General features: G+C 37.7%; 1 protein-coding gene across 2 annotated transcripts in view; it reads left to right on the plus strand.

Annotated features, from left to right (window-relative positions):
- DNAAF9 (dynein axonemal assembly factor 9) overlaps window positions 1-15,887 on the plus strand; it is a 134,085-nt gene that overhangs the window by 71,804 nt on the left and 46,394 nt on the right. For both annotated transcript variants that reach the window (XM_054028949.1, XM_054028950.1), the window contains exons 20-26: window positions 481-568; window positions 3,756-3,859; window positions 10,001-10,147; window positions 13,848-13,933; window positions 14,234-14,332; window positions 14,616-14,733; window positions 15,216-15,304. In XM_054028949.1, coding sequence (XP_053884924.1) covers window positions 481-568; window positions 3,756-3,859; window positions 10,001-10,147; window positions 13,848-13,933; window positions 14,234-14,332; window positions 14,616-14,733; window positions 15,216-15,304 — 731 coding nt within the window. The remainder of the gene's footprint in view (window positions 1-480; window positions 569-3,755; window positions 3,860-10,000; window positions 10,148-13,847; window positions 13,934-14,233; window positions 14,333-14,615; window positions 14,734-15,215; window positions 15,305-15,887) is intronic.

Genomic DNA, 15,887 nt, shown 5'->3' on the forward strand with positions numbered 1-15,887 from the left:
TTTATAAATTGTACTTTTAATAAAATATTGAAAGCCTTTATTTTTATTCAGAATTGTATTTACAGAACAGAATTTGGTCTTCTATAGAGCATTTTTTGTAATCCAGGTACTTAAATAACAAATAGTAATCTAGTCACGGTGTAGACAAATGGAGTAGCTATTATGCACTTAGCAGTAGCTGTCTCATAAGTTTGAACGCCAGCAACTGTTTAATGAAAGAGGAAAATATTGGCCACAAAACTAGACATCTTCTATATCTGAGTACTATCTTTTAACTTGCATTTGTAGAGTCACCAGAGAAGCGCAAAGGGGGTTTCTCTTTTTGAGGGATGGTATATTTTAATGCAAACCCATCCTCTTACTGCGTAATGTAAATCCAGTGTGTAAAATGGGATAAAACTTGGTCAGGTTCAGAGTGAATAGTCACCATCACCAATACAGTCTATAATGTTACCGTAAAACATTCTGCTTCCTTTTTAGGAAGATGAATCCTTCCTAGGCACTTTCCTCACAGGAGGTGATGGAGCATATATTTATTCTAGCAGTTCACAGGTTATGCCTGAGGAAGGTGAGTTTTGTTTTCTTTTGTAAGCGTTTAAAGAATAGTTCAGCATTCTAAGGGCATGTCTACTCTTACTTCCGGAGCAATCAATCCAGCGACAGTCGATTTATCGCATCTAGTGAAGATGCGATAAATCAACCGCCGAGCGTTCTCCCATTGACTGGAGCGAGAGGCACAGGCAGAGTCAACAGGGAAGCGTCAGCAGTCGACTTACCGCAGTGAAGACACCGTAGTAAGTAGATCTAAGTATTTCCACTTCAGCTACATTATTTATGTAGGTGAAGTTGTGTAACTTAGATCGATTTCCACCTCCCTCCCCTCCCCCCTGTGTAGACCAGGCCTAAGTAGTTACACAAATCTAGAAAATGTGAATCATGTAGTGAACTAGGCCCTTCCTTGGGTTGACAAGCTACACATGAGGCAAATTATAGATATAGATATGGTATACTTATGCTTGGCTTGAAACTCCAAGTCTTCTGCTTCCTTGTTCCTACTGAAACTTTTGCTTCCCTGGAGCTTCTGTCCCTCCTCCTAAGCCTTCCCCAGTGTAATCCTTACTGCTTTGAAGAAACTTTGGCTGCTGCATTTCCATTGAAACCACAGAGAAATCCTTGATGTTCCTGGTCCCTCTCTGCTCCATCTAAAACCATCTCTTCCTGGTATCTCATGTGATTTTTGCCATCTGTCTCTGAAGAAACAGCAGACGGTCTTTTGCTTTCTTTTTCCTGCATAAGATAACCTGATGAACCAAGAGACTCAACATCTTTATTTTCAACTGAAACAAATTCAGAATAATGCTATTATTACTGGTGGCACCTTAAAGACTAACGGATTTATTTGGGCATAAGCTTTCGTGGGTAGAAACCTCACTTCTTCAGATGCATAGAGTGAAAGTTACAGATGCATGCCTGCAGGTAGATACAGACTAACACGGCTACCCCCGATACTTGGTTATTATTACTGTGAGGACTTTTCCTTTTTTTCCTGGCATTATACTGATATTCTCTGCTTCGTTTGTTTCTTTTCATATTTTAAGTCTGGAAGGTCACAAAGTAGTATGTTCATAAGCAGCAAACTATAATTTATTAAGATATTTAAGGCAAATTCACTTTGTCCTTCTGTCCAGAGAAGAGAAATTTTATTATGGTGCCAAAATACGAGATAAAGATGCTGGAGAATTTACATCTTCTCCAGTGCTTGGCAGAAGTTGAAAATTTGGTTAGGGAAAAAAGTCCTGCAGCAGTCTAGTAATATCTATTCAACATCTTATTTAGTAGTAGATACAGAGATAAGGTGAAAATAGCATGATGTGCCTTGTGCTTAATAATTTTCAGATTGCAAGTTTGAGTTTAGGCTGACTACAAGGTGGAGAAATGTATTAAGCCACCCATAGCAATGTTGTGCAAAATGAGCTTTGGGTCTCTCTAGTGTGGGAAGAGAATAATAGTGGTTTTGGGTTTGGTTTTTTAAACTGTTTAGCAATGTCTGCCAAATGACATTTTTTTCTATTTTGTGAGATCTGTTAGATTACATCTTTTTTGATCTCTGTATGATAGTCACATGCATAAGAGGAATGCTAGAGAGCATTTATTCACAGAAAAGATAAATACAAACTTCAAAACCAGTATTCTCTCCCATTAATTGTAATATTTTAAGTAAAATAGTCAATTCTGTTCACAAAAACAATGCTGATATATCACTTTAACTACCTAGCTGTACTATGAATGTCCTACTTTGAAACCTGCTCATTTGTTTTGTGTTGGTGTTTTCTTTTTGCAATAGAATGCTAAAGATTTTGTATCCATAAACGTCTGTTTTGTTCTCTTTCAAGAGAGAAGGTATTAAGACACCTATTGTTTCATTATACCATAATTTGATAGACTGTGTGTGTGATGTATATCCTATTTAATCCTCTCTTTCTATTCTCTTCCTTAATTTAGTCTCCCCCTTCCATAGAGAAATAGATAATTATTCCTACTCCTCTTGAACATTCTTTTACTTCTCTTCCTTTTCTTCTTCTTCCTCATATGTGCTTTTCTCCTAGAGTGCTCCCCTGGATGGAATGGCTATTAGTAGTGGCTCTGGTCCCATTGGTAGTTCCTGGTCTCTTTTTAGCAAGAGCAGTTTTGCTTATGTCAGCTTGTGGTTCCTTTCCTTCTCTTCTTTAACAGCTGAGCTCCTTCTTTAGAACTGCTTTTATTTAGCTGTTGTGATAACTAGGCTGTCTCCTCCTTCTTTCCAGCTGCTTCCACAGGCCACTCAGGTTTTCTTAAGAGCCTGGATGCCTGTAAAATCAGCTGGAAACTAGGAGGGGGAGACAGTACTGTGTGACCTACTGACTGTTACTGAATCACCAGCAAGTGGGAAAATTGCTGACCAAAATGATAGTTTTTATTCTGCATGTGAAGATAAGTGAGTCTGTGAGTAAAGTAAAGGAACTGGATTTCATAGTCTTTGATAATCTCCACATATGCAGATAATATCTACTAACAGCGAAAGTGATGTTTGGAATTGGTGAAAGAAAAATAGAACTTGTTCCCTGTCATTCATTATGCTGAAATATGAATTATATAAAATGACACTGGCCAGATAAGCATGTCCAAAGTCAGCCCTGTTTTGACATTAATAGGTTAAAATTTTTCCTTGATGTTGGCTCTTTTATAGAAAATAACCTGTCTATACATTTTATATATATATATGTGTGTATAATAAAAAAAGTATAAAAATTCTTATGAAATGTGAAACACAGAAACGATGCCCATCTCAGTTATTTATCTCTTCTAATCTATATTCACTATTTTTCTCAGTTTTGCAGTTAATCATTAATGGATTTTTTTTTTTTAAAGCCCCACAAAAATGGTGTGTGTGTGTGTGTGTGTGTTTTTGTTTTTTTAAGAGATTCCTCAGGGTAGAACTTGCACAAATAATATGGCAGTTCCTTAAAGGGTTTCCTTCCCTGATAACATCTGGAGATATCTGGTAAAAATGACTGTTTGGGACAGATGTTATCTGGATTGCCTTCCTGTGTAGTATATTACTTCTGCTTTTGTTGCATAAGATAATATTTTGGACTGAAACACCAGTTCCATCATGTTGTATACTTGAATATGATTTTATTGAAAAAAGTGTCAATAGATATTGCTAAATAGTAGCGTGTTGCATACATTAATAATCTTTCCTTTTTCAATTATAGGTAAATTATACTTCTTTTCAGATGGCATTCTGTTTTCCCATCCCCATCATGGGAGCATTACTGTTTCAAAGAATCATATGGATTCCATTAAGTTCTATGATGGGGTAAGTGCTTCAGTGGTTTGCAGTTATTGTCATAGATTGTCTTTAATTTATTTTTTACAGGGGTATTTATGAAGTGCTGTATATACTCGTTCATTAGCCCGTTCGTTTATAAGCCGACCCCCCAAAATGGATAGGTAAAAATAGCAAAGATTGCATGACCCTTTCATAAGCTGACCCTATATTTCAGGGGTTGGAAAACTTTGGCTCTCAGCCTGTCAGGGTAAGCCTCTGGTGGGTTGGGACATTTTGTTTACTTGGAGCATCTGCAGGCATGGAGCCGCTCAGCTCCCATTGGCTGGGAACGGCAAACCGCGGCCACAGGGAGCTGAGGGGTTCCATGCCTGCAGACGCTCCAAGTAAACAAAATGACAAGGTATTAGATATTCAACTCAATGATTCCATAGAGTTTAAAAGCATCAAATTGTGGTGTAGACCCGTTGATAAGCTGACTCCCGCTCTTTGATGCGTCACTTTTTTACCAAAAATATTCGGCCTATGAACGAGTATATACAGGAATTAGCAAAAACATGTTTGAATCTTTATGATAGTTTTTGCAAGATGTGCAGAATATTGTTGACCTTCATCTAGATGCTTCTTGGACTCCAGGATACAATTCCTATTCTTTGTATTAGTTTTACTGCACTTTCATGATGGCTGAACTGTAAGTAGGAGAAGATGTTAGGATGGGAAGTTCATCATGGATATCTTTGTAATTTGGGCTGCTAGCTTTATTTTATGCAGTGGAAAGGGTTGTTTTTTTATTAACTTTTATTCATTTCACAGTATTTTTAAAAAACTAAGTAACAACTGTAATTGAAAACAAAAAATGTATTTTACTTGTTTATACATCTAGCAAACTTATTTTAACCAGATTTTTCATTTGTTTTTCAAGTCATAGCTCCAGTCACACGGTTTGTAGATGAAGTGCTGCAGCTATACCAAACATTTTTAACCTTGAGTCAAATGTTCCTAGCAGTGTACCACTTATCATTTAAAAGGTCACGAGGCATGGCTTTATCTACTGCTGGAGACATTGTGTAACTGACAGTGTGAAAGGGAGACAGTGGTTCACCTTTCCCAGGGAGACACAAGTGAGGAAGAAAAGCATGCAGCATATATGTTCTACATTATTATATACATTCCAGTTAATTATAGTAAACCACATGAACCATTTGTGACGCGTTGGACCCCTTGGGAAGCCACCTGATGTGCTGAGATACCCCTGAGTCTACCTGTTTTGCCAGCATGGGCCCCCTTTAATCTGTTTTGCTGAGCCAGGCTCTTAAAAACCTCCTCCAACACATACACAGGCAGGGCCACACCCAGCTGCGGATCAGCTCTGGGAAGACTCCGCTTAAGGGACTTGTTCCAGCACTCAGATGTCCACCTCCCTTGGAGTGCAGACCCAAAGACATCTTATGAAATTTGCCCCCTCCCTCAATGTGGAGAGAGGTGTGCACACTTCTTGCCCCCCTTTTCCCCCAGTTAGAAATTACAGAAACTGCGTTTAATAATAAACAAAACAAATTTTATTAACTTTAAAAGACCGATTTTAAGTGGTAAAAGGGGTAACAGACAGAACAAGGTAGATTACTAAGCAAATGAAATCAAACACACAAACTAAGCTAGTTTCACTAAAGAAATTGGTTACAAATAGTATTTCTCACCCTAGATATTGTTGCAGGCAGTTTGCAAAGTTTCTGTGGTTCAGAGTTCCAGTTATATTCCTTTTCTAATTGGACCCCTGTCTCAGTCTGGACTCCCCTCTTGCCTTCCCTTTTGCAGTCTTTCTTCTTGGGAAGACAGGCCACGGAGAGGAGGAGTCTTGTTTGCCTTCCTCCCCTCCCTTAAATAGGATTTACGTAAGGCAGGACTCCTTTATTTCCCAAACTTGATACTTCCCTTCCCTTCCCTTCCCTTCCCTTCCCTTCCCTTCCCTTCCAGTGGAAAGTTACAAGAAGTCCCAGGTAATGTTTTAGTATGAGGTGACAAGACCACCTGACCCTGTAGTATCACAGCATCCATGAGTCAGTGGCAGTATGGAGCATCCACAGGAACACCAAGCTTTTCACGATTCATTATCCTCACTGATGGGCCGTCCACGCTGTCTGGCTTGTCCATTGTTGTACCTGATGTGTTCGCAGTGGGCGTCACCCAAAGTAGCATCGTTGAAATACAGATACATAGTCAATATTCCTAACTTTGGATACAGAAATGATACAGGCATACAAATTGTATAATCACATTCAGTAAATCATAACCTTTCCAATGAGATCTCACATGAGCCATCTTGCATAAAGTACACCTCTACCCCTATATAACATGACCTGATATAACACGAATTCAGATATAACGCGGTAAAGCAGCGCTCCGGGGGGGCGGGGCCGCATGCTCCAGCGGATCAAAGCACGTCTAATATAATGTGGTTTCACCTATAGAGCAGTAAGATTTTTTTGGCTCCCGAGGACAGCGTTATATCGGGGTAGAGGTGTATATCTGTTATGTCATATTCATATCATAAGCATATTTTCATAAAGAATATGGAATGACACGTCACACCATTATTTTAGCAGACATAGGCTTTTGCCACTTTCTGACCAAATTGTTAGTCCATTACATGATGATGATTTGCCATGTCAAATATATGCTGTTTCTGATGTATTGCTTTGATGTGACTTCTGAGAATTAAGAATTGGGTTAGTGTGGACAGCTCCATTTAAAAGTAGACAAATCTGTTTTATCTACAGTCGTTTCTTGCTTTCATAGTTCATTACTGAGAGTGGGAATGTGAGATTACTTTGGATGAGCACAAAGTTTCATATGTGCACTAAAAAGAAAAGCACCTGTTTTTCTTCAGTCTCAAGTACTTTAAGTAACAGCACAGGGACTTCCAGAGAGCATTGTGTAGATATGATTTCATAAAGTTAAAAAAAGTAAAATACAAGAAAGGCGTGTGCTTAAAGTTGAAAAGCACAACAGTAGAGACCCTTACCTTAGCTCCCTTTTCTTTAATACCATATTGACCGACTCTTTGTAGTTGTATGAGCTATTTTAACACTGACCTTCCTTCGATTGTTTGATTCAAGACACTCACTTTTATAAAACTCTGGCTATTTATGGGGTCTGGCTATCATTTTTGAACTGTTGCCAGGTTTGTGTGCAAAGCAAAACCTTGAAGGAGAATTTTATTGTTTAACTGACTTGGCATGAAGCAAGGGTGGAGAGCTAAAAATATTAAAACATGACAGGAGGATAAGGGGATTGTTAGTGTACTGTTTTTGGAAGGTAGAGTGTAACAATAATATAGATGCAGAGGAAAGGATAATCATTTGCACTTCCAAGTGAGAAAGTATTACAAACAAGAGTAAATGAGACCTCAAAGTAACATGCACATCTTATAAAAGTCTAAAATATAGATTTTCTAATTTTTTTTGTTTCATCTTTTAATTATAACTAATCCTAGTAACATTGTCAACCGAACAAACGTGGATTTGGAAATTGATTTGCAACTCCCACTCTTATGGCTGCTGAGTTGACATGCCACTTAATTTCCAGTGAGTTAGTATGGGCCGAGCTTTGTCCTTTTTAAATCTTGATGCTTTTCTCTGAAGAAAGCCATGTGCTCTCCGTTCTCGTCAGAGGAAGATTATTACTATGACTTTTAACAAAAAGTACAGGAAGATCGTAGTAAACTATAAACTACGCAAAAATGCCTGGTCGAAAGGGGTACCGAAAAGAACCATGACAGCACCTGTTCGTGTTTGAGCTGTGTGACCCTCGTAACCTAAACTTTAGGTCTGCACAAGAACATTTTCTCAAACTTCACTGTCATTTTAAAAAAAGTGAACAAAAACAGTAAATTCTGTAAATGCAGAAACCTCTAGTTGCAGTACAAGTTTTAGATACTGTTCAATCACTTGGCATTGTATTTTAAAGGTAACTTCAGTTTAAGCTTTGATAGTTCAAATGCAGCGGATCTCTAATGGTGCTGTGTCCAGAATTTTTGTGTCTAGCTTGATTTCATCAACATAAATCATGCCTGGGTAGGACTAACTTTGCATCAATTCTGAGACTTAGTAGTTTTAGTTGTTCTTGAAGGCACAGTCTAGGATATATTTTAAGGCTTTTTGTGACTACTGACCTTTTGAATAGCACTTTGCTGGCTAGTGAGGTTTATTATCTTCCTTTAGAAAAGAAATCTTCTTGGTGTACTGCCATATATTATGCTTTGAAAGCTTCTGTAAAGCTTGATTCTGTTTGTTGCATTAAGCAAATATAGTTACATAAAACACACGTGGCTTGGGAAATCTACTGTGTTCAACAAATGTCCAGTGAACGGCAAAGTAGCTGTTATCTTTTCTGGTTAAAATAATTTGCCTCTTGATGTGGGATTCCAAACTGCTGCTGCTGACTTGAGGCTTGCGTATGGTCCCATTTCCACAATTGGATTGTTCCACATTCACCAATGCTCTGGAGCTGCCATTGTGGTAGAGGTGCAGTGCCCCAGAAGCGATGGGTACCACAACCCCGTTCAAATGGGGGCATGACACACAAACTCACTTCTAGGTCAAGCTCCATGGGTTTTGAAGTCCAGGTCTAAATGTTCCTTATGATAGAGAGGTAGGTAGTTAGAGGTGAGGAGAATGAAGTAGTTTCTGTGTATGCAAGGTGATTTTTAGGGAAAAAGAAGAAAAGGGAATGTGGTCGTTTTTGGCATCCAGGATGGATTTCATAAAAATCCTCCTTAACTTTCTCTCTCCCTTCAGTAGTCTGAGTGTTCAGTAGCCCGGATAGGAATTCTGGTTGTTGATGGCTATGCTGAAAGACTTCCTCAGATTGAGGCATTCATATTTAAGTATTGACCAGCTTAAAATTTGATTCCTTCCCAATTATCATTAGTAGGATACTGCAAAATAAAAGTGGGATTTTTTTGTCTACTAGCTGTCCGAGGCAAGATCTACAACAATACTAAACTTCCCTCTCCAATCACACCACCAATCCTCCCAGGATGCAGTGTTTGTGATCCAGAATATGTGCACACAAAACTTCATTATGCAGTACCAGTGGTATTTTATTGTATTTAGCAAGGAGGCTAGGAGTCAAATTTTTTGAAAAGAGAACACCACCAATGTCCTGCATGAATTTAGAGTGATAGAACCTTACTTTCTGCTTTTGTAAAGTAGAGATAAAATTATCTTCATTACAGGATACTAAGGCTTCATTAATGTTTGTAAAAGCATTTTGAGATTTGTTGGATGCAAATACAACGTAATTTTATTAAATCAAAATGAGATTGAAATTGACAAGAATCCCATTTTAATGAGGTTTATGGAACAGGAATCTCAGTTTCAATTTTCTGTTGGCTTACAAGAATAGAATTTTGGCAGTAGGAATGCTAGACTTATTTATTTGAACTTAAACTCTGTAGGGGGCTTTGAGAGAAACATGGCACGTGCAATTTTCTTACATGCTGCATCTCTACTGGCAAACCTTGTAGCCATACTTCACTACTGGCACAGTTCCTCTCATGGTAGTAATTGTGAAATCTGTGATGTAAAGGAAGCTTTCCTAACTTACCACTATGCTATTCATTTTAACCTTCAGTGTTACATATTTTGCCTTTTATACTACCAAAGGAGGTGTGCCAGCAGAGAACTCTGGGGAACTACTAGTGTAGAGGAAAATAGGATATGGATGGTTGTGGGTTGCCTAAACCTCAAAGCCACAGTTGAACGCTTGAAGAAGGAAATTTAACTCTTAAAGGGTGCAGAGACTTTTCGAAAGGCAACTCTGGTCTTTTTTTTTGTTTTTGTTTTTGTTTTTTTTAATCCAGCTGACCAATTTTGAAGGCCCCTTTCAAACTTATGTTAACTCTTTAATACCACAGGAGAGAGAATTTGTCTTATGACTGGGTATCTGAAAACCCTATCACTGATTATGGTGGGTCCTTCTCCTACGTTTCTGTACTGGAACTCTTTTGGTATAGCCTTTGCAGGCTTGAAAGGATGCACCGTAAATGTGACTATAAAATGCTATAGATTGGAGAAGTAATACACGTAAATATAACAAAATGATCTAACTGTTTTCGTTTTGAATTATCAAAACTGTTTCTTTTAAAACTTCCTTGTCTTTCTTTCCTAGGATTCTACCAGTGTTGTGGCTGCTCTTTTTATAGACTTCAAAAGTTCCTTGCTTGCTCATCTACCAGTTCAGTTCCATACCCCAAGCAACTTCCTGATGATTGGACTTTTCCCAAAATCAAAGATCTATAAAGCTTTTTATTCACAGGTAAAGTAAATAAACACCATCTTGCTTTAAATGTAAAAAAAATACCCATAATGTTCTATGTGATGTAAGGATAATGGAAGATGTTTTAGGAAGCAAGATAATCAGGTGGTTAGAGCAAGGGAGTTGGGCTCCTAATGTGGGATGAGTCACTGAGATTCACCATGGGATCTTGGGCAAGCCAGTTGACTTTCATATGCCTTAGTCAATGCAGCTATTAAGTAAAATCAGCACCTGACTGAAAATAAAATCAGATTCTGGATTTAAGATAAGCTCTCAAAGCTCAACTTCTCAAAGCCTTAATGTGACAAATTAGGGGGTAGCAATTTTCTGAAGGTGACCATCCATTGTAATCCTCTCTTTCTGTTAATGATGTGACTTAGAGCAACTCTTCCACCCTTCCCCCTCACCTCAAGCTTCTGGAACTTAATTTATAAGCATGATTCCCTGGGTCATCTAGTCCAGATCCCAAGGCATGGGCTATATGAGGCTTATATCTAACTGCTAATCACCAGTGCCTTTTCTCCCAACAGTATGAGAGAAATGTGACTCTGCGCTTGATTCCTCAAATCTTGTGTGAGAGAAAATCTTTCTTAACTTTTGTAGATGTTCCTAGTGATAACTTTCTAATTATGATTGTCATTAGCATATTACCCCATAGTCACTGTTAAAGTTATCACTTGCATTCTCTTCTAGCCAATGAGTTTGGGTTGTAGAGTATAAAGACTGTAAGAGTCATATTTCAGATATGGCACTAGTGTATTTATTTTGCTACAGTAATTATACTTAGTTTTTGTACTGTCTAAATCAATCATAATGTCCAATCTATCTGCTGAGTTAAAGATAATTTTAACACACAAGATATTTATGAATATTTGAGACCAGTGCACTGTCTTCTCTGTAGATGTAATGATAGCTTGCTTTTTAACATAGTGCTTTATATTTTCCCAGTGTCCCCTCCCACTGCCTCCTGTCTCTTAAACTGTTGGTTTAATTTGTGATATTCGCAATCCCCAGCAACCCAGAAATCATGTGTTGTCTTGTTTCTCTGGTTCCAGTTTAGCAGTTTATCTAATTACTAGCCAAATCATGTTGATCAGTTAAACTTATCCTTATAGGAATCAGGAAGAAGTAGAAAAGCTCTCCTTATGAAAGAGGAGTCATAAATCCTGGAAAAAGTTTTGAAGATCCTTTTAAATGTGATCATTAGAATAGAAAAACTTAACTTCCTAGGTAATTCAAGTAGGGGGAAAATGTATGTGTTCGAATAGCTTGTTCTTATCATTCTGTGATAGCGTCCTCTGGAAGTATACTGTACCAAGAGAGTTCTTCTCCTGTTATCACTTGCATTAAGAGGTCCTGATGCTTGAAATCGGAATGGTTTGTTGCATATTTCTGGTTATACACTTAAGGATCATGATCCTAGGAGGTCTTTAAAGAAGATAAAAGCTTCACTTGTTTAGCTTTAGTACTGCCAAGTACCCCTTCAATTGATAGTCTCACCCACAAAGTAGATTGTACTGGAAAGTGTGGAGAAGGCTGTGTTTCATAAGGGGCATTTTATAATCATTACATATTTAGGTGCCGAGTCTGGCAGAACAGTCTGAGGATTTTAAGTAGGCCATTAAAATTCTCCAGTAGGACATTAACACTTAAAAAACAAGTAATATGTTGTCTTCAATAATATGTCATAGGTTTTAATTTTATTGTATGCATTAGGATTTCAAAGTAAAAAGCATCAAGTGCTGAGATGCCGAATTGTTGGAAGATTGTCCTCTTGTCTCATCTTTTTATGTCTCAGCGATTTATACTGAAAAGTGTGACTGTAGGTGTTGCCTTTACTTAGAAAGAGGAGGAAAGACCTTAAAATCTTCTGTAACGTCTGCTCCTGATTCCTCAAAATCTGACTTCTGGGCACATAGTGCCATTCGTAGTAGCATGACTTAGATGAATAAGATTTAAGCCATTGTCTCCAAAAGTTAAATCAGCACCTCACTAAAAGGAAAACCAGGTCAATGTTACAAAACACTTGACTTTTGAAGGCAATTGTACATAAATCGAAATAATTTCTTACATTTGCCTTGGGATTGAAGAAACTTGTGGGAAGTGTTGAAAACAGCTTTAGTCTCATGTTCCCTCTCATGGCCTGCTATGATTTAAAGGTTGACTTTATTACTTCTGTTTGCACCATTTTGTTCCTTTGAACCAAACCAGTCCAGTGTGTTAGGTACCATATTTTAATTACCACTGGAAGCAAAGGAAATGTGGAGCTTCCTCCTTCTGTTTCAGGCGTTTAATATGATTATTCTGTTATAACAGCGCATATGTTTGTGGGATTTTCATTGATAAAAAACAAGCTTAGAGCTCTGCAACTGTTTAAATATCCTCTTCTGCTCACTGCAATTCAATGTTATCCAGGCAATAGGCATTGAGTCCTGTGTCTTTTATCAGTGCAGAAGCCATTAATGTGAACTCTTCTGGCTTTTTGTATCACTGTCCATTTTAGAGTCCTTTCTAGTTTAAGGAAGCAGAAGAAGCCTATATTCACAAAGAGAGTTCTGATGGAATGGTATGGATGTCCTATATCTGCACCTCTCTTGCGATGCTATAGACTCTAGAGGACTATAGGGTTCCCTTCTTTTATACTAGGAACTGAGTTCTTAGAAAGAAGGCTTAGGCGCTCTTATTCTTTTGAAAGTTGCCGGACTTCCACATTCCTAAAGGAAGTGTGTACCTATCCAATTCCTGTCTTGCTGCAAGAAGTTGGATTGTAAATACTTAGTGCTTATTAGCAATGAAAGTAGAAGTATGACATGACTTGTGTAATTATATCGTGTTTTAAGTGTGAATGGTGCTGCATTAGGTGAGCGACTATTTCACATAGAAGTATGATAGAGCTATATCTTAGAACCATTTCTCAACTTCCTTGAGATATGCATTATTAATTGGCATAGTTTAGCAGCATTGGGGTTGAAAAGGAGCTAGCAGTTGATGGCGGAAGGTACCTTACTTCATTATGCTGGTACATCCGTTGTGGGACTGGCTTAAAATCTTGAAATTAGGGCTTGCAAGTCACATTCATCCTCATTTCTCTTAGTAATGTGGATCATTGAAGACATAACTCTCAGAACTTCAATTTCAGGTAAACTTTTCTGGTTTGTCCACTTTGTATTTCACACGGTTTAGCATCCACAAGTAATGTCACAGCCCAGTTTGTTTGCCATTTGGTATACAGTTTGCCCATTCTTTTTGCCTTGTCTCAGTCTCAGGGTGGTAGTAGTGGGATGCTTATTGTAAATCTCAACTCTGCATCAGGAAGCTACCTGAAATCTGTATCCATTATTTTCCTGTAAATGCATGAGTACTGTTAAACATTTATTTGGCAGTTCCCTGATTTTGTTTTTGTTTTGCGTGCCCTACATTCGGTAAACATCTTTCCTTCCAAATATGTATAATTGTGGCTTCTCCTACCACTCAGCTTTCTCAATCATGGGATGGCTGGAGGTGGTTGTTTAGTGAGGGGCTTTTCTGTTTTAAAGAAAAGAAGCATTCTGAGTTGGCATTATAGGTAAGAGACTTAATTTCCTGTATGAAAGAAAAATACTTTAAAAAAATTCTTTGATGGTTAATATACTAACATTTCAAATGTGTGAAAACCAAATGAATTCAATGTTTTGAGGCCTGTTTTTTTGTTTTGTTTCAGGTTTTCTCCTCATGGCAACAGACAAACTCAGGAATATCTTTAAAGGTGATCCAGGCAGATTTCCTATCTGTAGAACAAAAGAGATTGTAAGTTGATGTTGCTCATCTTCATGAATTCACGTGTAATGATATGTATAGTGTAGTGTTTTCTATTTAACATTCAGCCAAACTATGTGATCTCTCAAGCACTGTAGAATGTTTTACAGCTGATTCACTTGAAGAACCAGAATGATGATGAAATATTAAGTGTTTTAGAGAGAGTATAAAATTGTTATAACTTTGCACTAATTTTTTTTACCAGTATTTACTACTTGGATATGTGGATTAAAAATAGAGGAAATTGGCAGGGCTTGTTTTGAATTAAACAAATCGGTGTGCTTATTTTAGACTCTCCAATATGCAGAAGCTATGTAATGCCTTGTCCTATCCTGCTGGGGAAAGAGGGAGCCAACTAAAAATGGCCACTAGCCTCCCAGAACTAGAGAGGTGAGTTGGGTTTTTGTAATTTCAAAAGATCACGTTTCCAAGAATGATTACAAAGAAGATGTCATATTTTAAGACCTATAGTTTCTCTAACCTCTTCTTAATAAATAATTCTTATGAGATGCAAATATTAATACACCGTCTAAATATTTTTCCCTCTCTGGGAGATGTCTTAAGTTCTATATCCAGTAACATGTTTCACTCTAGTCAAGTTACAGCTATTCATGTGGAGGGGAAAAATCCACATTGTCTTGATTAGAAGATAATACAACTTCACTTTTAAAAGGTTTCTGCAACACTTTGCGGTCAGCAGTATAAGTCGTGAGCCAGTAATGAGAGCACACCTTCCTATTTTGTTACAACAGTCGGAAAGCATTCCTGTTAGCAAAGCAGAAAATGATAAGGTAAGATAGCGCCAAAACAAAACCCTTAAAACAACTTTTTTAAAAATGGATAGGAAAAAAGTTGATAAAATACCGTACTTACCCCTTCACTTCTCTTGTCTGTAAAATGTAAACAGGTCTTTTGCTTTGCAAATCTATTTTGCACTGCATTTATTCAATTAGCCTTGCATTACATGCAGCTCTTTCAAAAGTTGGTTGTCCAGTTGCATTCGATTAACTGTAAAATATAAAAAAAAGACATGTATGTGACGTATCTAAATAACTATATAACCAAACTTATATTTGTAGCCGTTGTGCTCCCTTCTCTGTCTTCCCACTGTTTGTTGCTTTCAGTGGTGTTTTGTATTTAGGATTTAAGTTTCTAGGAGAAGGGAACTTGTTTTATCTGTTTGAGTTGTCCAGCATACTTTTGAGCATTTGAAGAAAAATAATAATGACAGTAATAATAATAATAATAAATATGCCTTTTACTTTTACTTTAGGTGGTTATCACTATTATAACAGGGCTTCCAGGCTGTCACTCCAGTGATCTGTGCGCTTTCCTGGTCACTTTTAACAAGGAGTATGGAAGGTTAGTGTAGTTTTGGTTCTACTGTCTACAGCAGTCATCAAAAAAAAGAAAAAAACTGGTTGGTTTTTCCATTTTTGTACGGAACAGTTCCTGTGATATTCAGGAAGGATGTGAAGTGATTAGGTTGCTAGCCATGGATTTGAAAGACTTGGATTCAATTCCCTGCTCTGCCACAGACTGTGACCATGAGTATTTCACTTCGTCTCTGTGTCCCTCGGTTCCCCATCCTGACAATGGGAATAATTGCACTTTGTTACCTCACAAGGGTGTTGTGAGGACTTGTGCAGTAAAAATCGTGAGGCACTTAGAGTCCAAAGTAATGGCCGTCGGGGGTGTGTGTGTGTGTGTGTGATATAAGTATCTTAGGTAGATAGATATTATTCTATATTAAGAATGGGAATACCACAGATACCACAAGAAAGTTAATTCAAATGGCCCGTTGTGACACCACAAGAAAGTTAATTCAAATGGCCCGTTGTGACTGCTGTATGTCCATTTGTTTGTTTTCTGAGGCCTTGTCTACACTACGAGAGTAGTTCGATTTTACTTAAATCGAATTTTTGGAATCGATATTGCAAAGTCG

This window comes from Malaclemys terrapin, chromosome 5 (assembly GCF_027887155.1).
Source record: "Malaclemys terrapin pileata isolate rMalTer1 chromosome 5, rMalTer1.hap1, whole genome shotgun sequence".
NCBI lineage: Eukaryota > Metazoa > Chordata > Testudines > Emydidae > Malaclemys > Malaclemys terrapin.